General features: G+C 35.6%; 1 protein-coding gene across 1 annotated transcript; it reads right to left on the minus strand.

Annotated features, from left to right (window-relative positions):
• Positions 1–2567: 2567 nt before the first annotated feature.
• LOC117315965 lies at positions 2568–6374 on the minus strand. Its single transcript, XM_033870407.1, has 2 exons — positions 5621–6374; positions 2568–5257 (listed from the first exon to the last, which is right to left on the minus strand). The coding sequence occupies exons 1-2, from the start codon at positions 6023–6025 to the stop codon at positions 4574–4576; spliced, it is 1089 nt and encodes a 362-aa protein (XP_033726298.1). The 5' UTR covers positions 6026–6374; the 3' UTR covers positions 2568–4573.
• Positions 6375–25090: the final 18716 nt, after the last annotated feature.

Raw genomic sequence — 25090 nt, forward strand, 5'->3', positions numbered from 1 at the left:
TATTTAATATTGGCATTTGGTTTACGCCCAACTTTCTTGGGGTGGGATATTTATGTATTAGGTATAATATATATATCCTGCTTTAGGTATTTTGTTTTGCCCCAACTTTCATGGGGTCAGACATTTACTATGTATAATGGAGTTTTAACATTTGGTTTGCCCTGACTCCCATATACATGTATGCTGTAGCATATATATTATAGTTAAAATATACCTTGGTTTATGCATTATGTTATGCCACGACTTTCATGGGGTAGGATATTCACCATGTATATTTCATGGTTTTGAACATTTTGTTTTGCCCCGACTTTCATGGGGTAGGATACATGTATTTATTAAAATATATCCTGATTATGCTTGTGTTTTGCCCCGACTTACATGGGGTAAGAGATGTAATGGCTATAACTATGGTTTTACATTGGTTTGGCCCAGTCGTTCATGGGTAGGATGTTTATTACATATATATATAACCATGTATACAATATATATCATGGATTTGAACATTTTGTTTTGCCCCGATTTTCATGGGGTAGGATCTATAATGGTTTTCGTATATCCTTGTTTACACATTCTGTTTTGCCCTGAACTTCAGGGAATATGATTTTGTGTAAGATGGCCATGGACTCTATATGTATATTGGGGATTGGAAAGTATTGTTTATTTCCCCCCATTATTTGGTATAGCCATTATGAACCATTTTACTCGTTGATCAGGTGATGTACATTTTGTATGTTGGCTATACTAATATACTTAATATATATATATTTACATTCTGTGTTGCATTTGCCTATATGTCGTTAGTAAACCAAATTGTATTCATGAGACTGTATACTACAATTTACAGTGATTCGGTCAGAGTAGGGATACAGCCCCAGGTGTTGCTGGTCAAAACAATGGTCCCCAGTTACATTCGGCCAGGAGAGATTTCGAATGCTAGCATTTATCTACGTAAACCACCACAAAAAAAAAGCAACGCAAGTTATGAGAGTAAAATTTAATAATAGAAAAAATGAAGTCGACCGACTCGACACAAAATTATTATAAGCTCTATTCCTGATCGATAGGAAGTTATCAAATTGTCACTGTCGTCACACAGGGGCTCGTTGTCGAATTGTCAGAAATGCTAGACACGACAACATTTAAAGTCCAGCCTTTTTAAAAAAAAATATTGCGAAAAGTCGGCAGTATCGACATGGTTTCTGGTTGTGTATGCATACTGAATTATAGTTATGTGGTTATTCACTGATGTGAAAGGCCTACCTTACTCCAAAATCGAGCCTCTGTGAAGTTGAATATCGTCTGCTAAGTTAGCGACACTGATGTGACCGGTTAGACTGGATTCTGTTTCTAATGAAATATCCTTGGAATCGTTTTCACCTACTGTCAAGACGACGTTCATTGAGAATTTAAGAGATGATATTCCTCTGAAAATAACGTAACTTTATTTTTAAACAATCAGAAATTATGCAATTGTGAACAATTTGAAGATATCTACAAACGTTTATAAAATATAATATAAAGCCAAATTGTGCAAAAAACATTTCATGTGATTGCTATTGTTAACGACATGAGGGACTATATTATTCCTTCTGGACATTTCGGCTGTTCCGGTATTTGAACTTGATGATGTCAGTGATAGGAGAAGCGGCAAATTTAAACGCGTCTTAAGCTACAGTAAATAAAATAAAATTATGAATGTAATTACAAGAGGCCCAGAGGGCCTGTATCGCTCACCTGGCTTTAATTTTTTATGAGCGAAATGGCAGTAAGTGAATATAAGAAGTAAGTGAATATAAGTTTGCTATGCGAATATATTTCTTAATTTTTATAATGAAGTTTTAGATAACATTTTCTGTACATATGCTTTGTTCTTTCAGATAAATATTATATGGTAAATTTGAAAATTTAGATGTGGTAATTGTTGTTTTGTAAGTTGACACATTCATTTTATATATAGGTTCTTAAATGGTCAATATACTTATATTTCTGAACTTATTGCGTTCTTGTTAGTAAATGAAGCAATATATTAAAAGGTTGTTTTTCAAATAATTGAAAACAAAGGATTTATAAACTGTGTGAATGTGATTAAGCAGCATACTCGATACTAGTGTATAGCATTTATTAGACTACATTTGTATTTCAGTCATTGTTCAGTCAGGTGAAATGTAACAAAGTAACTGCCACTTTTTCATACAAATGTATAGCGTCTTGATCTTAATACACACACTGAGATAGCTTGCTGTTTTCCAATTGGTCCCATAATTCAATACGGGCAATTAGGGGCCAAGGTAAACTTACAATTTGAATTGCCCATCAGGTTATAATGGTGGGCCAAAAAACTATGATTTGCTTCATCAAGGAGTCGAGTCATATATCTGTGAAATAAGGTTTGACCAATCTGGTAGCAAACTTAGGTGAGCCCTTATGGTGATTTAACCTTTGAACCAAGTTAGAACAAATAGTTCACATTTGTTTCAGTTAATAGGTTATTACATGAAAATAAGTGCGACAGACAGATTAACCCAAATTAATATTTCCCATTAGGTTGATAAAAACAAAAACATAAGTAGAGATATCATATTTATTGGATGTACACAAATGCACAGAACCTTTCACACAGAAACGACAGATTTCTTTTGTAATGATAGCAATGGGGCGGGGGGATTGAGGGGCGTTACAAAAGTTAGAATTATCCAATAGAAATCAAACAAATGATAGTCAAAAATTTGATTTTCCTATAGAAACTAGTAAAGTTTACTTTGAATTTTTTCGCATGGTCTTGAAATCGGTAAAACACCTGATCATGAAGACCCTTTCATATATAAAGAGTATTTGGTTCAAATTTATTTCGTTCTTGAGAGAATGATTGTTGAAATCACATTTAATTTGAACCTTTTTTGTCCTGCCCCTCAAGTCCCTGAGGTCAATCAGTGCCAATATACACTAACCATTCAAAAGAAATTCTATAATGATAATTCTAACCAAGTGTGTACAACTTTACCCCCTTCGCCATGGGGAAACATGAACCCAGGGTCATAAATTTCATAATGGACCTCAAGACCTTTTTATATGTGCAAAGCAATTTATTGTACCATATGTGGGAGTTCACAATTTTGGTTGACCTCTGGCCATGTAAGCTTCTTGATAAATTTAATTTTATTTGGTTCAGTGTTTCTTAAGAAGTTGATAAGTTAATCGTTTCCGGATGCATGATGGAAGAAAATGGACAATAGGTGATTAAAATATATAGGTGAGTAGGTGACCCTAAAAAATGCAAGTTTTATTGGTTTAAAAATGGTACGAATTTTGAAGATTTTTTTGACATTTATCAAAAAGTAATGTCTAGTAGATCCCTTTAGAAATATTTTTTATGAAAATCTGTTCACTAGAACCTGCATAGTAGCGAAAAGTTTTCAAACCAGAATTTGAAGAGAGGTTGTAGTGGCCATCTCCAATGTTAAGTCGAGACAAAAGTTGTCTTATTCACATCCCCAATGGACTATGTCTTTATACAAGTAATGACCCCTTTAATAATTTCTGAGAATACATTTAGACAAGGTTTCATTTTCGTGAAAAAAAAAAAAGAAAAAAAAACAGAAATAGGAATGAGAAAAAAAAGAAAGAAACAGTAGTCACATATACAGCTGAATGAGATACTGAACTAACAAGATAACAGGTTTAGTGTTTTCAGATAGGAATGTATAATTCCTGAGGTGAAGTTGTGGTAATGCAGGTAAATTGGATTATAAACTTATACAGAACAATGATTTGAACCTAAAAGTGTAGTAATTAATATAAACTAAAACTACGATGAAATGATTAAAGTAACAACAAGTTCCGTTACTTTTTCCATATTGATAGCTGAAATCTTTCTGAACTGAACTAGTTTTTCATTTTAGCACATTTTCCCAGCCGGGAGAAATGTTACTAGTTGGCTGTGCCTATACAGCTGTTTAGAGTACATAATACAAGAAATAAACTAAACTAATATAAAACTCCAATGAAATGATTTCATATATCTTCCCGAGTTTTCAACCATTCACGTTGTTAGCATTCATTGTAAATCTATGTCTGGACACATTTTTCTAATGAGAAATATATGTTAACATCTGTTGCACACAACTATTACAAGAATGAAGTACATATATGTATTATAATTGATAAACTACAACTAAGTATTACAACTTATAAACTAAAATTCCAACAAGCTAATGTTTAAACAACAAGGTTCTCATTTTATCCAATATACACTAATGTATAGGAGAGATATTCCTGAAGTAAATGCCTCATCAAAGTGGCAATGTAATTATAATTAAAGATTCCCAGCTGGGAGAAATGTGACTATTGGTCGTCCGGATCATGATCAGTAGCCATTGAGAGTAGAAGACTAGTAACAAATTAAACTACTATAAGACTAGTAACAAATTAAACTACTATAAGACTAGTAACAAATTAAACTACAATGAACTATAGCGGCTAACTACAATTTAAAATAAAATCCTCTTTGGCATCAATATGCAGGGCATGGACATTTTTCACAGGAGCGAGAAATGTTACAGCGAGTCTCAATTCCTCATGTTCGCATTTTTTGAACAACATTGTCTTTGCCATAAGTAATGGACACTGATTCAAGTTCTAAGAGGTATTCTTCAAGCAAATTAGCATTGTTCAGGAGGTCAGTTTTGTTCAGTTCTTTTAAGAATTCCATCAACACATTGTGGAATATAGCAACTTTGGTGCTTTTCCCATCTGGTTCTGCTGTGGTGATATTGAGCGTGCCGCTCATGGATGTCTTCAGAGAAGAAGATTTTTGCTTCATATTGCAAAAGCAGCACCTGAAGAAGGTTGAGTGCTCGTTGCACATTTGGTCGCCAACCTTTTTCTTGCAAGCATTGCATATTTTTGATTGTGCAATCATGACTTGTGAAATTTCTCCCACTATTTTTTGGGAAACTGGGGCCAAGTCCATGTCAACGTTAACGACATTCTTCAAGTCAGTTGGTACTTCTTCAAGTTCTTGGACTGTGGTGGATACTGTCGTTGTCAGGGTTTTTGTGTTGTTAAAGTTCCTGGTGGTCAGATTAGTTAGTATATAGTGGTGATTATGGAGCAAGCTGTCTACCATATTGTTCCACACCGTCAAATTGATAAAGTCTGTTTGGTCTGCTATTATTACATCTTGCTTGGTCATGTTTAGTCCACGAACTTCTTGTTTGATTGGCTCACCGATAGATGCGACTTTACCAGCGATGGTCACCTGTAAATCAAGAAAATGTCAGATATTTAGCTATGAAATGAACATATGTACCGATTGGCTTTCAGTTGAATGTGTTTCAAGTCAAATAGCTGAAATGGTTTATAAAAAATGTGTTAAAAAATTTAGCAACATAGACAGTTAGAACAATTTCAACAATTGTTACATTTTCAGATATGCATCCAAGTTGATAAATTGATGTTTATAATTATTTGAAATAAGTCATTACTTGAGTGAAGGTCATATAACCAACTCAAGATTTGTAAGCGGATGTATGGCATAATTATTATATAGCTATATATATCGCCAGTGAAAATCAGTAACGAGACACAAGAAGTAAAACGACAAGATGATACGTATATATACCTTGTTGTATTCAGGGATCTGTTCAACAATTGTTTTGATTGGCGTTGGTGTTGTTCCAGTTTGTTTTTTCATTGCGTAGTGATCAAAGTCGAGTTTGCGAACTTTCAGTTCAAGTGTTGATGACTGGTTTATAACTACATCGGACTTAGTGGAATCAGCCCGGCTTGGTGATTGTTTGATACTGCTAAGTTTGAGTGGCGTTTTAGATGTGGCCGCCGCTTGTAGGGTCCCATGTTTGTTGGTGTCGAAGCAAACCAGGCGTTGATATTGGCGATCCGCTGTTTGGATGGTCCCTTCAAAGTAGGGATTGTTAGCCTTGCTCCTTTTGATAGGCGATACATCGTGGATGTATCCTGTGCACGAGTTTTGCCCGTCTTCGTCGTTGTATTTCCTCTTCGTTGCCATCTTAAGCTCTCTTACTACCAGTCGTACAATTTTTTTTCACGCGGGAAATTTACAGGGAACCCGGATGATAACAAGATATTCGGTAATCCTCGTTTGTAACCTGTTAGTGGTAATACAACGGATTGAGTGTTCCGAATGGTTACTTTGAATAGCAACTTCTCGGGAATTTCCGGCAATCTTCCGAATATTGACGGAAATTTTTTCGATAATATTCAATAAGAGTTATTTCCCTTAATTTTCTATATAAAATCATGGTTTATATTTCAATGAAAATTGCATACATCTGTTAAGTCTTCAGCAAGTAACAAAAGTAAATGTGTAAGAAACTTTATCATATAAAGGAGTTTATCATATATATATATACAAGAAATTGGCCTGAAACGCGTTCAAGAGAATAAGATATTTAAGTATCAACATTTGATCAAGTTTGTTTTTTATGGTTTATGTACCATTGAAATTATTTGAATGCAACTGGATGTTTATAGAAGAATTTTCCATCAAAACTTAATGAAAAATGATAAAATTAATTAATGGAGGGAGATTATACTGGTTTTGAGGGGAAAACATCTATGACAAATGTGCATGATTCAAATATACAATTATATTGAAAAAAAAAAAAAAAAAAATTTGTAAGTGAGATAAGTACAACTTTCTTCTATATATGTATACAGTTGAGTGTATAGACTAAAGGTTACACCCAAGTGCACTCCATTTGGACTTGGAGTGCACTCAGTTTGGACTCCAAGTAAACTTGGAGTGGACTCCGTGTCTACCTGGAGTCCTTTAAGACACCATGTCTGCCCCATGTCAGACTATATGATATATACATATATATATATATATATATTAATACTTTAATGCTTTTAATATAATTTATATATAAATAAATAGGTTTTTCCAATTCCTTTTACTTGTAAATATTATTATTAACATTTGTTTAGTCTACTAGGAATATTTATTTTATTGTAAATAAATGATAATAATGCCTACATGTTAAATTTATATTTATTAAGATCCATAAAAGACAGTTATACAATTTATACTATTATCAGATTTCTATGAAAGTTAATTGCTTATTATTTCATATATTATTAAGATGTAAATAAATTGTTTTTCATTTTATTGAAGAATTGAAAATTATTTCATTTAGAATATTTATTAATGTACATATATCATGACTGTAAAGGAAGTTTAGATAATGTATCTATAGCATGTTATTGATTATTCACAATATTGAAAGTTAACAGTATCTAATTTTTTTTTTTTTTTAATAAGACATTCTCTACATAAAAGTAAAATATAACTACGAATATATGTACTCAGTTCAGGCACATAAATTATAAAATAAACAATCATTTTAGTTTATATAGGTTATATATTTAAATATATCATTAAAAAATGTATATTTACAACTATACATATGTATGCACATTACCTGTTTAAATTAATGTTTTGACATAATGTACACACAAGTATGTTGTTCAGGACTACCCATAATGAATCACAGTATCTTTTAAATTGCTATTATTACTGGCCATGCATGACTGACTTTGGCCTGAAACACCAGAGAACTGTACATGTGCCAGATGAGTTTCAGGAGCCAGCTACAGGTACTGTCCTGGGTTCACAGAAATACATATGTCAATTTTGTCTATGTATAGCTTCAAACGATGAAGCTGTGCAAAGCAGGATATGTTATAACCCAAAGCCAATCAACAGAACAGTAAGATTATCTCCTGAATTGAAGGAAAGGACTGTAGCTCTCCATCTGAGAGGCCTTATAAGTCAGACCAAAATTACATGTATAAACGAAAAACTAGTGTAATTAAGGTGGAAATGTCAAGATAAGCTGTAAAACCATTAAAAAATTGGTTAACAGGTATATACACCAGACATGGTGTCAGGGCAAGAGGAAACTTTGGCTAGGTAAATGTAAGGTGTACATATGATGACCAGTTTCCATCTAACAATTAAGGGGGTCTTTATCTAGTTAGATGACCATGTGTACACCTGCCCAGATTTTCACACCTTATGAAGTAAACTTAGAGGAAGGGGTCATTATTGAGGTCAGTGTAAGTGTGTCTTTATATGCTATCAAGGTGATTTTTGTTTATTCCCAATTTCTATTCATGTACGTGGCTTAATTGTTAAAACTCTTCAAATCAAAGGAACGCTATCAAACATTCTTCAACAAAGTGCCAGATTTATTCATGATCATTTTATATAGGATTTACTAATAGAAAAAAAATCAATTATATGTGTGATGCTGTAATTAGTTAACTAACTAAAAAAAAATAAAAAATAAAGATGATATATACAAAGATAAAACAGTAACACATATTTTATTGTTACATGTTTAAGGAGTCTAAATGTATATTCATGAGCATACATCTATCTATAAACATTATGTACCATATACAATAGATGTATATGTACTTGGTTACGGGTACATGTGCTACATGTGGACCAAGGTAGGATTGGAGCTTGATTGGACTCCAGGTAAACTTGTAGTGCACTCTGATTGTACTTTGTGTAACCTTTAGTCTACACTAACTTTGTGTAACCTTTAGTCTACACTAAACTGTAACTAATGGGCACAGTGTTACAGTGCTAACATGCAAACCGTTGACGGTTCAGGCCGTGTATAATCTGGCACCACCCGACAACTTGGTGACCCATTTGTCGAACATCGTTGTGCAATACAAAAGACAGTGGGCGGGACCACGATACCAATTACCGCAGCTCATTATAACACACGAGCGAATCAGCGCTCTCGGATTGACAGGCCACGTGCGACAGAAAAAAACAGGAGCGATTGTCTGTCTTGTGGAGCGCATACAAGTATATATGTGCTACTGCATTTGAATAAAGGGTGGATTGTCAAAATAAAATATTTATGGGAATTGTGTACTTTTCCCAAGTGGCAAAAGAAATATCTTTGAATTAAAAGGACTGTTTTACTCCCAACGTAACCCAATTTAAGTATTGTAAAAAAATCTCAAATCCCCAAGTATCACTAATTGGTTAATTAACCGTAGATAGACAGAGGACATTTGTGTACGGTAAATTATTCTGTACATTTTCGGTGTTTATTTTAATACTGGTAGGCACAGAAACTCGTCTTATTCTTATTTGGGCACACATATAGTTTTCATCGTTATATAAATTTTGCACATTTCTGTTGTCGGAACGATAGCGATAACATGGAAGAAATTGAGGTGTTGGGCAATACTGTATGTCCCCTTGTGATAAATGAACATGGCGATTGTTTAAACATTTTCTCATAGATTTTGATTAAAGGAATGTTTTTGAAAACCCTAGCGTATTATTATCGGAGGGACTTGACATGTTACCTTGACAGAAGATCATTAAATGTTAACAAAATTATTCTATTTACATGTAATCCACTTCATATCCCTATGTATTGAACACGTTTCCGTGATAATAATAATATATAAATCCTACCCTAGATCCCTATTTTTGGGTCAATTTGAGAAAGGAAACCAAAAATCGTATGTGAAGTTTCTCAAAGAATGTTTGATTAACCGATCACGGGTGTCGTATCACTGTCGGCTGATTGTAAGGTCCTGTCAAACGGATCTGGTGTTTTGTCATAATTTGGCATGTTATAACCAGTGCCTTTTCACTTGAAGTCAGATTTGTCTCCGGTTGTGTGTAATAATGTAGGCTGTAGGAAAATTGCAAAAAAATCTACTTCCGTGAAAACACCAAGAAATCGTGATGTACAGAAAAAAACTTACCGACAACGTTCTTCATTTTATTGAATATCAAACATATATACAGCCAAGTATATATTTTAGAGAGCTCAGGACTAAACTACTCAATGAACACTGTGTACTGACGATACCGTTCCGTCAGTAAATTTAATAAATAAGGCTATCCGGGACGATTTAGGAATGTCACGTAAACGAATTCAGTGTACTCCAGCAGAATCGTTTACAGATAATGTTATTCCGACCGGAGCAGCTTCATTTTTTCGACGAATCTTCCGTTATTAAAACGGCAGGAAATAGGAATTACGGACATAGTTTTGTAGGTACACGTACACAGTTAAGTTGATTTTTTTTTGGGGGGGGGGGGGGGATGGACTTCTTTGATATTATTCAGGGGCCGTCAAATGCCCTAGAAATGATCAACTTTTTTGACCAACTTTTACAACAACGGAATGAATTTAGAAATCCGATTATTCATAGGGGTGACTGTATTATTCTTAATAACTGCGGATTTCATCATCACAGGGTCGGAGAACAATTACTACGTAATCTTCTTGGTCAACATGGCGTGGAATTGTTATTTCAGTCCCCGTACAGTCCGGAACTGAACGCTGCCGAGTACGTTTTTCACCTCACGAGAAACGGTCTACGGGAAAATGCTACGTTAACATATAACTTTACTGAACTCGCAACGACATTGGCAATTACTGTCATTCCCAAACATGCCTGCGAAAAACTGTTTGAAAAATGTGGATATGTATAGAGTGGGGGTACGTAATTTCGCACACTTTCGGTATGTTTTTAAATACATTTCCGTCAAATCAATTACAAATCAAGAAAGAATACCTCACATTGTTAGATGTACAAAAGCTTCGTAACAAACAAGTGTTCAACCTGATATGTGCACACGTATCGCTGTGCAAGGGAGCTATTGTTAACTTGTGTTTATTGCTGGGTTTGAAGACGATTGGGTACGTAATTTCGCACACCCATCTAACTTCTTTAATTTTGTTGGTAACAATAGTTTCCAGCCATTTGGTAAACAAACAACATCTTAAACTCAGATAAAGTCCAAAGCCATGATTAAAAAAATCTTTAAAATCAAAATAATGTAAAATTGGAAAGTGTCAATTTACCGCCATTTTTGTTTTAAATAATGACTGCTCCCTACGGAGGTAATGTAAACAAGGCGGTGAAAATGACGGGGTGTCTGCAGGTCAGCGCTGTTATTAGTTATACTTGGTGGATTTGTAATAAGTTTTGTTTATAATCTGATCAAATGATATTTCCTTAAATATTTGCAAATTCACATGCCAATCAACAACTGGGATTATTTTAAATAAAATATTTAATCATCCGGTATCCATTTTATCGGACGAGAGTCGTATCAGTTAAAATTTGTTTTCAAAACGAACTTAATCTGAAAAGATGTACTTAAAACAGCAAATGTTTCACTAAAGGTTCGCATTAGTCAACATATAAACAAAAAAAACAGTCCTCGACCACTTGGAGGGAAAATGCAAAAAAATCGTCAGGTGTGCGAATCTACGTTCCCTTGCTCTAGTGACTACTGCTTACATTTCTAGCATATTTTTAGTACTATATATATATCGTAGACACGGCGAAATTTAATAGAGAAGTCTAATAAAATCCTGTATATAATTGAACATTGTATCAATCTCATGTTGTCCGTTATTTCTGTCGCACGTGGCCTGTCAATCCAGGTGATACACGACCTGAACCGTCAACGGTTTGCATGTTAGCACTGTAAAGGTTTTTGATGGTTGCAACCTACAACTAGTTATTTGAGAAGCAGAAGTCATTTGTCTGTGTACAGTGACTAATAATGTCATCCTGACAGTAGCTATAGCTTTTTGTGCCATGTTCATAATCCTAATATTTGTCAGGAATCACCAAATAGTAAACAAGATGACCAGAGGGCCTATATTGGTCACCTGGATATTTTATGTAATATTATAAATACTAGATGTTTGAATTATAAGACAATATCATGTTCCTAGTTATAAGGATTTATAAATGATGTGATCAAAGCATACCAAATACCTTGCTTAGTTTTAAAGAGGTAAAGTCATATTGATATAAATTGACCGTATTTGGCCCTGCTCCATTATTTACAATTTTGAATCCCTACCTTATGAAGGCAAAATAGGTCAATATAGCTATATGGATATGAGCAACTTCTCTCTTTTCTCTTCTTTTTTTCCCCCCAATTAGATGAGGTGAAATCAAATGTGCAAAGAATAAGGGATACAAAACTTACAGCTTATACCAGAGGGTCTTTGCACGACTCTAAACCATCAAGCGTCTTTTATGTACAAATATTTATAGGGCATTCATATCATGGAACATGAGGTCAAGTATGTTTGAAATTGTAGTATTCATACATATATGTGAGTTAACAATTAAATAAACTTGTAGATATGTAGGTTGAGTTAAAATTTGTCCAGTATATACAGCTAAGTGAGTGATTTGGTTACAGTCATGTAGAGACAATAATGTTGCTCAAAATCATAACAAACAAGAATATGATTTAATCTTAGGAACAATATTTATTGTGTGAAAGTATATGTATAAATGAGCAGCAGATACATACATACATATATACATACATATGAAAGTACATGTTGTATTTAAGATATAATTTATTTTAAACTACATATAAGAAAATTCAAACAAAAATAGCTTTAATTATTTTTACTGTTAACCGGTTATTGTAAGGCTAAAGTTTATGGGATCATCCTATATATTACTCATCCTAGTGGTTTGGGCATAAAAACAGATGATAAAAAAATCAATTTACATATATATGGTTCACAGAGCTTATAAAACCCCTTTTTACACGCTATGGTTAAAAATTATGTTGGTGTGCGGATCATACAAGAAGCAGTAATTGGTATTGAGTGTACATTATAATGCAGAAAATATAGCTGAATATGCTTATTTGGTAGCTAATATTTACATGAAGTAGGTGTCCATCTTTTTCTTTTTTGTAGTTATATGGCACCTGTTTCTTGTGTTTTTATCTTGTGTATCTCAAAAGAAACAGTCTTTTAAGTGAAGATATTTGCTGTTCATCCCTAAGCAAATTTATGGTATACCAAATTTCCAGTTTCCAATATATATCCCAAGCAGTAATATATGCACACATGTGTTAGCAGAGACGATTAGCTTTTGTGAGCTATTTTTTTGTAAATGTTTCAGTGATTTTTGAGGAACTTGGCTATTTGCAAATATATTAAGAAAAGAAGTTTTCAAGTATTTTAATACCATGCCAGGGACTTCATTTTCTTGAATACTTACAACCAAGATATCTTAAACCTTCAGTCAATCTGCTATATATTTTACTGCTATTGGAATAAGTTGTCACTTTGCATTGCAATCAATTAGACTATGATGATGTTGTTGTTTCTTTGAAAAGCAAATTCAGCCATATGTTTTGTTGTTTCTTTGAAAAGCAAATTCAGCCATATGTTTCTACAATAAAGATGATAGGATTATTTCAATAGCAATCAATATGCTATTGGAAAATTTAAGATAGTCGAAATAATTTCAAGTGAAATAATTTCAAGTGAAATCTTTTAAAGATAAAACTGTGAACATTAATATTTCTAGTCAGTGAGGGAACAGACCACCTTCGACCAAATATGACAAAAACATATTGAGTGGCATTTGGTGACTTAGAGTAGGAAGCTAACAGGGTATCAACTCATAGTTATTATATATATCAGATACATGTTTCATAACCACGCACTCGGTTAAACACATCAATTATATTCATCAATATATTGTATTTGTGAATATCATCAATAATCAATGGAGAACAACAATTTATCAAGAAAGATAATTGTAATTATATCATTGATACTACTCAGTATATTATGTAGCACATTATTTGTACCTTGGAACTAAACTAACATAAACTATAAACTATGCTTTAAATCATTTGTCTGCAACTCCGAAAATAATTAGTCTTTTTTATGAAAGATCACACAGAATACAGTTTATACATATCTTAAAATCAAACAGAAGTTTTACATTGCTGTGAAGTCATTGTTTAATTATCACACAGATATTGCAGTGTGAAACCTTATAAAGTATTTCAAACGAATTTGTCACAAAAGTGAGATAGGTCATAACTTGCAATACAGGAAATGTATACATTCATTTGATAATGACAAATACATATACATGGGCAGATAGTTTACACTTTCAAATATTAAGTAAAATCGCATTATAAGAAACAATATTTGGACATTATTTGAATGCAGTATTTCACCACAATATTTACATACTACAGTGATGTATTCTATTCTCCTGCACAGTTGAGATAAAAGAACAAGGAAGTGGTTTTCTTGTCCCAGTAGAATGCCTGAAGGCCAAACTGTTGATTCTTAAAGGCATTTTCTGAGGAAAGTTCTTAAAAATGTTCAATGATAACCGTCTTCTTTGGCCATGTAATGTAATATTGTTGTGCAATTGCTGGCAACATATAAAACATCTTAGAATAATTCTGGCAACATCTCATATAAAACATCTTAAAACAATTCTGGCAACATCTCATATCAAACATCTTAAAATAATTCTGACATCTGGCAACATCTCATATCAAACATCTTAAAATAATTCTGGCAACATCTCATATCAAACATCTTAAAATAATTCTGGCAACATCTCATATAAAACATCTTAAAATAATTCTGACAACATCTGGCAACATCTCATATCAAACATCTTAAAACAATTCTGGCAACATCTCATATCAAACATCTTAAAATAATTCTGACAACATCTCATATAAAACATCTTAAAACAATTCTGACAACATCTGGCAACATCTCATATCAAACATCTTAAAACAATTCTGGCAACGTGTCATATAAAACATCTTAAAATAATTCTGACAACATCTCATATAAAACATCTTAAAATAATTCTGGCAACATCTGGCAACATCTCATATCAAACATCTTAAAATAATTCTAAGTATTATATACTGGGTACCATATTAATTGTAATTAAAAGGTAGCATCCAGGGCACCTAAAAGTTGTTTTTTTTTCAGGGAGGATGTTTACCAAGATAATGTTGTTAGTTAATAAACTGAGAAGTGAGCTGCCAAGTAGAATTCTCCACTCTCATGTTTATGGAACATACAATGAAGAAATTTAAAGAATATTGTGTTAAGGGGTCCTCCCAATCTTTCAAAAAAACAGGAATAACTATTACCATGTTTTGATAGAAAGGGAAAGGTAAACTTATAGTAGATGCATATGGGGTGATAATTACAGTGAATATGGTATCAACATTGACATTTTATTTTAAATGTGCGAAATGTCAAACAAGTACATGTATACCTGTTTGTGAAGGGCAGGAGTTTATTAAAAGACCCTTCAATCCTAGTGGCAGATATTATATTCTTATCCTACAGTTCACTCCCCCCTCCCTCCCACTGCCACCAAACCCCATTTTTTGCGCTCCTGATTTCATTCAGAATCTCTATTTTGAATGCTATAATTAATCAAACAGCACAATAGATAAGTTTGTGATCAGTCCAGCAGCATTCGATGACACTCGAGTCAAGGTTTGATACATTAGTAAATATGAGATCAAGTGCAGAGGTGTTGTCTGTTGTTGCCAAGTGTATGATTTGTCTACAGTGGAACGTTTCATTCATCCAATTTTCAAAATCATTGTTTTCTGATATGTTGATGTTGAAATCACCAAGAACTACATAAGGGTTGTCAAAATTTATGGTAGGGAAAACATGGGTCTGGATTTGAGTTTTGAATATGAACATTTGGGCGATTTATAAACTGCTACGACTTTTAAACTGCGAGTGTTTTTAGTAACTTGCGCCGAAATGCATTCAAAGTCAAATGAAGAGAATGACCTGTATATCAATTAATTGTATGTTGTTTCCTGAATACAAAGCTAGCCCATGATGAGGAGTTGTTGTGTTTTTTTGATCATTTCTCTCAATATTGAATGCATCAAGTGACACGCTCCCATCAGACATATATGACTTCAATTTAGTTTCAGCACATACAATAACATCATGATTTATGATGTTTGGGTCAGTTTGCATGTCTTTATGATGTAGAACTAGTGACCTTACATTAAGAACAGCTATTTTGAGTTTTTCTGGTGGAAGTCGATAGGGTGGAGTGTAACATAACTGCATCGTGTCATCTTTGTACATGCGTGTCATTTCATCTCTGACCGCAGCATCAACAGACATTTTCTCTTCATTGAGATTCAGTATATATAACTCGGATAATTTTCTGACTCTACTAAAGGCAACATAGTGCATATGGGGTTGTTTTCTAGAATTGGCCATGTCAACTACAACATTTTGTAGTGTACAACCTTGAGATTTGTGAATTGTCTTCGCAGCAGCAGGTCTTAGAGGAAACTGAATGCGGATGTAAGGTTTCCTGTTATATAAGAATGTACGCTGTGTATCAAATATTGGAGTCCAAGTATGCAATACATCTGTTGTTTGCAAATGTTTATATGTTCTCCTGGTTTCTAGGCCAGTCTTATCATCATCAAACTGCACCCAAACAATACTTGGTCTATCTGTGTTGGTCTGTTTGTATTCAATATGTTTTACAACACAGCATGCCCCATTGACAAGCCCATCTGCAATGTTCAAGTTTGCAGTTACTTCGTAAGCCATGTCTACAGCAATTGGAACATTAGTCATTAGCCCTGCTGTTTTGCTGACATCACGGGGAAGTGACTGGACAAGTTTTTCCTTGACTGATTTTGAAAAGTCACCGTTGACTGTATCAAGGGAAGGTATTCGTACCTTAATGCCTGCAGATCTATCAAACATATCAGAGTTGAAATTGTCAACTTCTTTATTAGTTGTAAACAAATGGGGAGCATGTAGTGGGTAAAGTTCATCCTGAGGTGTAACTGTTCTTGATTTCAAAGTTGCAATGTCTCTATCAGACAACTTATCACTCTCCATAGTGCGCATTCTGTTGAGGAGTTCTGCAAAGTCTTTGTCATCTTTCTGTCTCATGATTTCTGTCAATTCATGAACTGTAAACAGTGATTTCCAGATGTTTGTAGCCAGAGGTCCCATATTTGCATGGAGATCTTGGAATATCCATCTATCCATGACAGGTTTTAATTGATACAAATCTCCAATGAGAATAACACTGACACCTCCAAATAGTTGAATGGAATTTCCTTTGATTCTCTGCAAACACTGATTTAGTATGGAGAGCATCTTGTTCCCAACCACTGATACTTCATCAATGATCACAACTGATAGATTTCTGTATTTTACACGAAGTGTGTTTAGCGTGTCAGAATCTACTGTATAGCTGTCAAAGCTCCGATTGGGAAGGATTTTGAACGCAGCATGAATTGTGGTACCATTGATGTTGTGAGCGGCCTTACCAGTTGGTGCGCAAAGAAGAACTCTGCAATTTTCTGGATTTTCACCTTCTTCTGAACAAAGATAGCGTCTTAATGCTTGTTCAAGAGCTTTAATGACAACAGATTTTCCTACTCCTGCTCCACCAGTCAGAAATGCATATAATGGTTCATCTTTTGTCTTGACCCAATGCAGCACATGATTGAAAAACTCCCTTTGCTCTCTGTTCAATTTCCTTACAAGGTCCGTCCAAGAACTCATTGTTGGAGAGGAAGGTTGATGTTTGCTCTGGCAAGCCAGCAGTAAGCGGTACACCCAGATCTATGCCTATGCCATATTGTTCGTGAACGGCAGCTTGAGGTTTATAATAAATGAACTGGTTGCTGTTTGTTGTTTCAGATTCTTTGTCTTCCTCATTGCTATGTTGTGTCTGAGGTGCCAATTTATCAAATTGTTCGGACAGATCATCTTCAGCACGTTGCAACGCATCGTCAAGTTCCTGTACATGGTGTTCATATTCTGAAAATTTCAAGTCAACTGTTTTTTTCACATGATTGTAATGATCTTCATATGTGTCATGTCCTCCAAGTAAATCAAGTTTTTCATTCCGCCAGGGAAAAAACAGTAGAATTTTTTCTCGATAGTGATTTTCACTGTCTGTTTTGACATTATATTTGACATATCGAATGACTTTTCTGTTTTTCCTTTGCTTGATAATAATGCCGTTGCGCAGTTCCAATCTAATACAGTTTTCTGTTGTGTCATTGATCTCATCATCACTATCAGTAAGTGGCACATCCTCATCATCGTTGACTTCATCATCAATGTGTTTCTTTTTGGGATATTTGATATCTAGTTTGGAGACATAGTCTGCTAAACACATATTTTGCAGTTGTTTTGGACGTTTTGAATAACGTTTCACAACATTGTCAGCTTCTATGTCTGTAGAGTCAGGTGGCAACTGTTCCAGTGAATCTTTTTGTTTGAGAAGAAATGTTCTTTCACTTGATTCAGATGTGTTGATAAAAACAACATCTCTGGAAGCTTTAGTCAGTGGAAGTTGCAATACAAGGTATGCTGCCTCTTGCGCACTAACTTCAACACTGTTCAAGAACTTGTTGCCCATGTGACGGACTTGACGCTTGATATCCATATTGCCTTTTCTTGCTTCCTTGCATGCTTCATCAAGCAGAATACTCATACCTCTTTGTGATTTACTGATGTATGCCACTATATAGACAGCGCATGCATATGGATCCAACACATATTGCAGGTCATGGTTAGCATCCCAAGTTTCAAGAAGTGGCAGCATATATGGATTGATTCTGGCTTCACACACTTTCCTTTTCAAGAAGACTTTGGGTGCTTTCAATGAGGATCTTATGCAAAGAATGTACTGTTCTTGTGACATACTGATTTCATATTTCATAATTTGTGAAGTCATATATAGAAATATATGAACCATTTTGATTTAAAGTTCACACAAGTAAGCACTAGATGTAGGCAGTAAGTATATGTACTGCTATCTACTGGCATGACTTTGAGTACGGTAGACTACACTAGCTTTGTGGATATTGACAGGATAACATATATTTACATACTAATTCAATTTTAGAATTGTAACTGAAATCGTGTAACAGCATAGCACAAATAGTCATCTGAACATTTGTTGTATATTGAAAAAATATTTAAGGTAAATATTAACTCATTTGCTTGACTTCAATTTTCAGTTTATCAATTCATTGATTACTCCATGTTTGAAGTATGGTTTAGTGAGAATTTCAAGTCTTGATCATGACTTGATGAAAATTCTAAATTAACAAAATATTATTAAAATGCATTTGCTTGAAAAATAACACAAGTTCCACAGCAATATTATCTAGAGAATCAATCACAAAATATCAGAAGTTATAAAACTACAAATAACAATTAACGGCTGAATATCAAATTAATTGAATATCACAAGTATTTTTGCATTTGTTTTTAGATAATCCGCATTTCCGTTTTCCGGCTTTAAAAAAATTTACATAGACGTAGTGCATAGTAAACGTAGCCATGTAACGGCTGATTTTAATCAGATTGACTTAACATGAACTTAACACCGTCTCAGTAGTACGTCACAATCGAAAATTTGGTCGTGAATTCGGTATTTTGCAAATTATTTCAAAATAGTTCCAGGTAAATGAAAAAAAAATCATATGGTCTCTACACACACACCAAAGATTGCTATATTGGGTCCATTCTCTCGTAAAAATATCGATTTTGGGTCCACTATCGCCCATTTCGGTAATACAACTCTAACGACAATCGGGCCGCGATTCCCAAATGAAAAATTAATTTAAAATTCGGTCAAATAAATCTCTAATATTTTACATTGAAGAACATATATGTGGGTCAATTCTCTGAAAATAATGCCAATTCATATTATAATTAAGCCCCATTTTTCTTCGTTTCGGTATTTCCAAGTCCGCTTCACCTGTGGTCCGTTTCAGTAAATATTCTCGTCTTTGCCGAAATAAAAACAAGCTATATAATTGTTCATTTTAAACATGACAACAACTGCCAACCACACGTATCCAAAAATGTTATTGTTGATATCATCTGAATATTGCCGTAGTTATCTGTCACTTCGATTGTAAACCCCATGCCAAAGTGAAGGAAGAACCGACCAATCAAATTGGTTTAACTTTTGATTTCCGTAATCTTGCAGTTACCTCCCTTACAACAGTAAATACGTTAATATATTTGTAATATGTTTTTTATGTGGTATGAGGCAATTGGCGTATGGGTGTTTTGGGAGGCTGCGGTATGTTCGTGTTAAGTCTCCTTGTGATAGTCCGGAACTTTTGCCGATTTATAGTGCTACCTCACTGGCGCATACTGCCGAAGACACCCAGCGGACAATGGGGTCTTGAAGTTTACTCAAGAACATCAACGCGATGCCGATGACTCAAAACGAAGGAGAAAGACTACGAAATTTCAAGGGTTTGAAGATGAAATCCGAGGTAACATAACCGCTCAACAGACAAACTATAAGAGTGACCGAGAGGTCGAGGATTGTCCTACAAACAGTCATTCTCGTGTTGCCGGCGTCGAGGAAATGACATCAAAGAAATCAAAAGAAAATCGTAATTCCCAAAATCCGACAGCAACAAAGAAAAAAAAAAGTCCACTGAAAGTCCAAAAACTCCAGTCATTAGAATACTTCAACAAAAATAAGGCAGTAATAGTAATTAACGTATTCTGTATTTTCTTTTAATTTTCTTCAGGGCACAACAAAATTATCTAATTGACTTACGTTGATTATAAGAATAACGAGACACATTCAAGAAAAGCACTTTAAAATGTGAATTTGGCAACTCTAGATCAATTGCCTGTACATTGGCTAGGGTGAATGATAGATGATTACTAAACTGCATCATTATCACTTACCTGCTTGACTTATAGGTGATGATATACAGAGCAACCTGGCATTTGCACTGCCATTTGAAGTTCCGGACCATCACAAGGATAATTAACGAGATGTTTTGGTCTTTGTCTCCGCTCTTGCCTACAATCCCTACTTATGTCAATCTAATTAAAATCAAGATGGTCATGCTCACTACGTTACATGAATATTTAACAACATCCCATAATGGGTCACATTCTGATGACCCTTTCGATGCGTGTATTTCACTTCCAGGGCGAATTGTCAATTTGTCGATTTCATCGAAGAAAAACATTTCGTCACAGCACGCATATAGTGTAGTATGTTTCTATATTAGTGAAGTATGTTTCTATATTAGTGTAGTATTTTTCTATTTTCTGTTATACCATCTTTGCTTTATGAATTTTAATAGCCCGTCTATCTGTTGACCGTTGGTAATTAGATGGGGGGGGGGGGGGGGGGGGGGGGGGGGGGGGGGGGGGGACACGTCGGGATGCTAATCCATGAAGTGATCGTCTGTCCGGCTCCCGTTCATGTTTATTGTCCCTGTTAGAGAGGTATTAATCGCCTCTCATCCCTATTAACCACTACAAATGGCTGGACCCGTCAGGGAGCTCCAGCGATGCCCAATCTATATTACACATGTTCAACATTTACTCGCGGTTAATTGTTTTTCCAAGTGTTATGTACATTGTTAATTCACAATTTAAGACACCGGAGCGGAGGGCTCCTGCACAGGTGCGCACCGCTCCTGTATATTTTGGTATAAAAGGGTTGAAAGTGAGAGCGGAAGAGGAGTTCGTGTTTTGCGTATCTAGGTGTTACTTTGTTGGATGTTACTACGTGTTTTCATAAAAGCGAGAGCTATATATGCTCTGTAACCTGCTGATGTTGCTGAATATTGTAGTGAAAATGGGGGAGTTATCTCCCGTGGTTAGAACTCATTCTACACGTGAGCTAGTATATAATCCCGCGGGGTATCAGAGAGCGGTCTCTTTGATCCTAAACCGTCGCAACAGCTAGACCACAAAACGTTAGTACTCGCTGCATTGTTGAGGGTTTTGGGATACGGGAGCTTTCATTAGTCTTTTAGAGAAGGCTGGTGATATACCATACCAGTTTTCTCTACAATATACATAGACTGGAACTTTACAACGGTGTTGAATAGTGTTTCTCGACGACCCACACTCCTTATTTCTAAACTCGGGTATTATGGCGGGTGTCTAAAGACACCTACAGAGGGCTGCTGGGCTTTGACTACAGTTCCCCGGTTATTTAGCAACAACAGCTATATACGTTTTGTGCCGAAATGACTTGAAACAAATTGACAGATCGTGCATTCTATGCACTCTAGTCATGTTAATTCGGACATATAAAATTCACTTTTTGTCTTTTTTCAGGTTCACAAATCCCATAAACCTTGTAACGGTTTCTGTGGGCCTTGTCTGTACTTTCATCTGCTAGTAATGCGAATTCTTTACCATATAGTTCAGTGAGGATTTGTTTCTCCAAAAGGTCGGACAGACAAGTGACCATTTGTGTTACAGAGTTTGAAGACAAGTACTTATCTTGAAGTCTTTGAAATCCTTTAAACCCAACACGGGAGATTCTGTTGATTCGCACACTGCTCACTGCTGCTTTATGGTAAAATCGATGCATTTGAAAATCTTCTTCAGAACTTCTCTATTTTGTTCTTTATCAGACTTTGATTTTGCAAATACTTGTCTGTACACACTGATGTTTGTTCTTTCAAGAGCCTTGTCCGATGACTCCCTTGCATGCAAATGGCGAAGTTGAAGATTGAGGTGAAAATAATTCACAAAATTTACACATGTATGCCATTTTTGTGGTAGTGAAGTAGAGCCATTTGTATATGGCTTCGTACTTAATTTGGACCAACTTCCGTTTGTCAACTTTAACCAAATCGCGACCTGACAGTTGAACAATATTGGATTTCGTTTCCTTTCCAAGACTAGTACTAGTACCCTGCTGATCTTCGTCACTTCTCAGACTAATCTCACTGTCATTGTCTGTTTCACTCAGTTTACGCTTCCTATTACGTGTATTAGATTCACTAGGGACACTCAATACTTGCCGGTGTGTTTCCCGTCTCGCCGTCCTTTCCTTCGTTGTTGTCGTCGCTATCGATAGAGAGGGGAGTAGTATTAAGGCTTTCTGATTCAACCTTGGGCTTGAAAAGGGTTGTGATCTTCGCTAATCCCTCTGCAGACTTTTTTGTCAACTGTCTTTGGTAGTATTTATTATTGTGCGACATCGTGGTGTTTGTCTACGGACTCTCCGAAACGCTTGCCTGCATGTCGTTCTTGGAAAGCGCAACAATGATCAGGATTCGAGTTACCTCCCTTATAGCATTCATACGACTAATTGAGGCCAACATAACGATCGCGGAAGTAAATTTGTCAGTCTACTGTTCACGTGTATGATGATCGACTATCGTACCATAATATCCAAATATTCTAGGAATGAAATACAATTTTGCAACATTGGAAAAAATGATGTTTCAAAATTGGGGAAAATACGACTTTTTTTGGCTAGGGGAAACAGTACAAGAGATGTTTTCAAACAGCTTTCCGGCCCAGTTTGACGTTTGCGTCAATAAATTTCTTGTCATCTATGATATAGAAATGTGTAGTACCGCTGATTGTACCATGTGTAGCCGTAACAGGGATCCGGGTCCAGACCCGCAAACAGACCCTAAAAACTAACCGGGCCCAAGACCCGGATGTGTACACTCGCAGCAGTCAAAAGTTTTAGTCAACAACAAGAACATGTGGAGTAAGGAAGATAAACAAACTAGCGAGATTCCGAAATTACGAGTTGTGTGTACACATGGATGAAGAAAAGAAATATACATGTGAAGAGTGCGGGACAGTATATTCGAACAGAAGAAATCGAAAGCGTCACATAAACCAACAAGAGGCCCATGGGCCTTAACGGTCATCTGACAAACACTTACACTCACAGCAGGGACACACACCCCAATCCAGCATTATTACCATAAATTATTTATCGCAGCCAGTTATGTTTTAGATCAAATTTGGTTTTTATCCATTTAGCTTGTCCAGGAAGAGCAGCATCATAAAGCAAAATTTTAGCCAAGTTCCCATTTTTGGGGCATGCCCCTCTGTCCCAATGGGTCAGACAAGACTCATTTATATCAATTAGGATTGCCTTTCCCCAATGATGTTTCATACTAAATATGGTTGTAATCAATTCAGGCATTAAGGAGGAATTGCATTTTTAAGAAATGTTTAACCTAAGCGCTCCTTTTGCCCCATCTTTTTTTCCCCAGGGGTCAAACCTGTCTCATTAAAAAATATGATTGCCGTCACCTTATGTTTCACATCAAATTTGGTTGTAATCCACCAAAAGGTTAGGGAGGATTAGGATTTAACAGCAAATATTCACCAAAGTTCCCCTTTTGGGGCCCTGCCCCTCAGGCCCCAGGGGTCACACTAGCCTCGTTTATATAAAATATGACCATCCTTCTCAAAGGATGTTTCACACCATATTTCGTATTAATCCACCGAACGGTTAGAGAGAAGTAGGATTTATAGCAAAAATTCACCAAAGTTCCCCTTTTGGGGCCCCGCCCCTCTGGCCCTAGGGGTCAAACCAGCCTCATTTATATAAAATATGATTGTCCTCCTCCAATGATGTTTCACACCAAATTTGGTGATAATTCACTATGGGTGTTAGGAGGAGTAGGATTTTACAGCAAAATTTCATCAAAGTTCCCCTTTTGGGGCCCCGCCCCTCTGGCCCCAGGGGCCACACCAGCCTCATTTATATAAAATATGACCACCCTCCACCAATGATGTTTCACACAATATCTGGTTGAAATCCACCAAAGGGTTAAGGACGAGTAGGATTTTATAGCAAAATTTCATCAAAGTTCCCTTTTTTGGGCCCCGTCACTCTGGCCCCAGGGCTCACACCAGCCTCATTTATATAAAATATGACCACCCTCCCCCAATGATGTTTCACAACATATCTGGTTGAAATCTACTAAAGGGTTAAGGAGGAGTAGGATTTTATAGCAAAATTTCATCAAAGTTCCCCTTTTGGGGCCCCGCCCCTCAGGCCCTAGGGGTCACACCAACTTCATTTATATAAAATATGACCGCCCTCCCCCAATGATGTTTCACACCAAATTTAGTTGTACTCCACCAAAGGGTAAAGGAGGAGTAGGATTTTATAGCAATATTCACCTAAGTTCCCTTTTTGGGGCCCCGCCCTTCTGGCCCCAGGGGTCAGACCAGCCTCATTTATATAAAATATGATTGCCCTCCCCCAATGATGCTTCAAACCAAATTTGGAAGTAATCCACCCAAGCGTTAAGGAGGAGTAGCGTTTTGAAAGAAAAAGTTTACGGACGGCGCACGGCGCACGGCGGACGACGACGGACGAAGCACGATGACTATAGGTCATCCTGACCCTTTGGGTCAGATGACCTAAAAACACGCCTCGGATA

Source organism: Pecten maximus, chromosome 17 (assembly GCF_902652985.1).
Source record: "Pecten maximus chromosome 17, xPecMax1.1, whole genome shotgun sequence".
In the NCBI taxonomy this organism is placed as follows: Eukaryota; Metazoa; Mollusca; class Bivalvia; order Pectinida; family Pectinidae; genus Pecten; species Pecten maximus.